We start from the raw sequence: 923 nt of genomic DNA, 5'->3' as shown, positions 1-923 counted from the left end.
TTGACCGCCACTCCGGACCCGTCAGCCTTGACACCTCGGGGTGCGCCTTCATGATCGCCTTGCGGCGCGCGGCATGCGGCTCGTCGTTGTCGTCCCAGAAAAAGTCGGTGCGCGCCACGAGCTTGCCCTTGGCGCCGCGCACCGCGGGCGCCTCCACCGCCGCGGTCGACGAGCCGCCCTTGCCCATGCGGCGGCAGAGAGTGAAACGGCGCGAGGGGATCGGGGCTTGCCAAGGACAGACTGGCGCTGTCGAAGGGCTGGAACTGTCGTCTCGTCGTGGCGTCTCGCTCGTGCGTGAACGCCGACCAGGATTCGCACATGCTCCGTGTGGCGTATCGATCGTGCCGTGAACGCCAGTTGTACCAATCAACTTGATCTTGTCATCAACCCTTCCCAAAACCCAGAGTTGGGCTCCCCCCTAGCGCCTAGGGCTCACAACACGTCCCCCCGACCCGCCGCTCACACAGCGCGACAGCCGCCAACATTCCACACAGTCACGCAGCCACTCTCACAGGTCACAAGTCGCCGGGAACAGGGAGCTGCAACACACCTCACACGCGCATCGGTCAGGCCACGTGCACATGTTTGGCGGCGGGCAAGCACTTCAAGTAGTACCGTCCGACGGAGCTGCGCCGCTCGCCCGTGGAGGGGCCCCAGAGCCGCCCCGGCCAGCTGCGCGCGCGCCTCACCCCCTCGGGCGAGCTCCGCCGAGGCTCGTGGGCGGCCGAGGTGCAGCGGCGGAGCAGCGCCAAGGCGTCCGAGCTGACGGAGGCGCGGAGAGCGGCGGCGGGAGGGGCGGCTCGGACGGGCTTGGCCGGCGGGGCGAAGGCTGCGGGTCGCGCCCGCCCCGCCTCCCTAGCCGCCTCCCTCTCGGCCGCGCCGCGGAGCCCGTTGTCTGCTGCTGCCGCACCGCCTGCTGCGTC

The 923-nt window shown here is 70.1% G+C and overlaps 1 protein-coding gene across 1 annotated transcript; it reads right to left on the bottom strand.

Annotated features, from left to right (window-relative positions):
- Positions 1-18: 18 nt before the first annotated feature.
- On the bottom strand, positions 19-187 carry EMIHUDRAFT_259727 (hypothetical protein; the record flags this gene model as incomplete). Its single annotated transcript, XM_005756519.1, has 1 exon — positions 19-187. A coding segment is annotated over one exon (169 nt), but the record flags the coding sequence as incomplete, so codon positions are not given.
- Positions 188-923: the final 736 nt, after the last annotated feature.

The sequence above is a fragment of the Emiliania huxleyi genome, assembly GCF_000372725.1.
Source record: "Emiliania huxleyi CCMP1516 unplaced genomic scaffold EMIHUscaffold_9671, whole genome shotgun sequence".
Classification (NCBI taxonomy): domain Eukaryota; phylum Haptophyta; order Isochrysidales; family Noelaerhabdaceae; genus Emiliania; species Emiliania huxleyi.
The sequence above is the reverse complement of the archived record's forward strand: the minus strand, read 5'-3'. Positions and strand labels throughout refer to the sequence as shown.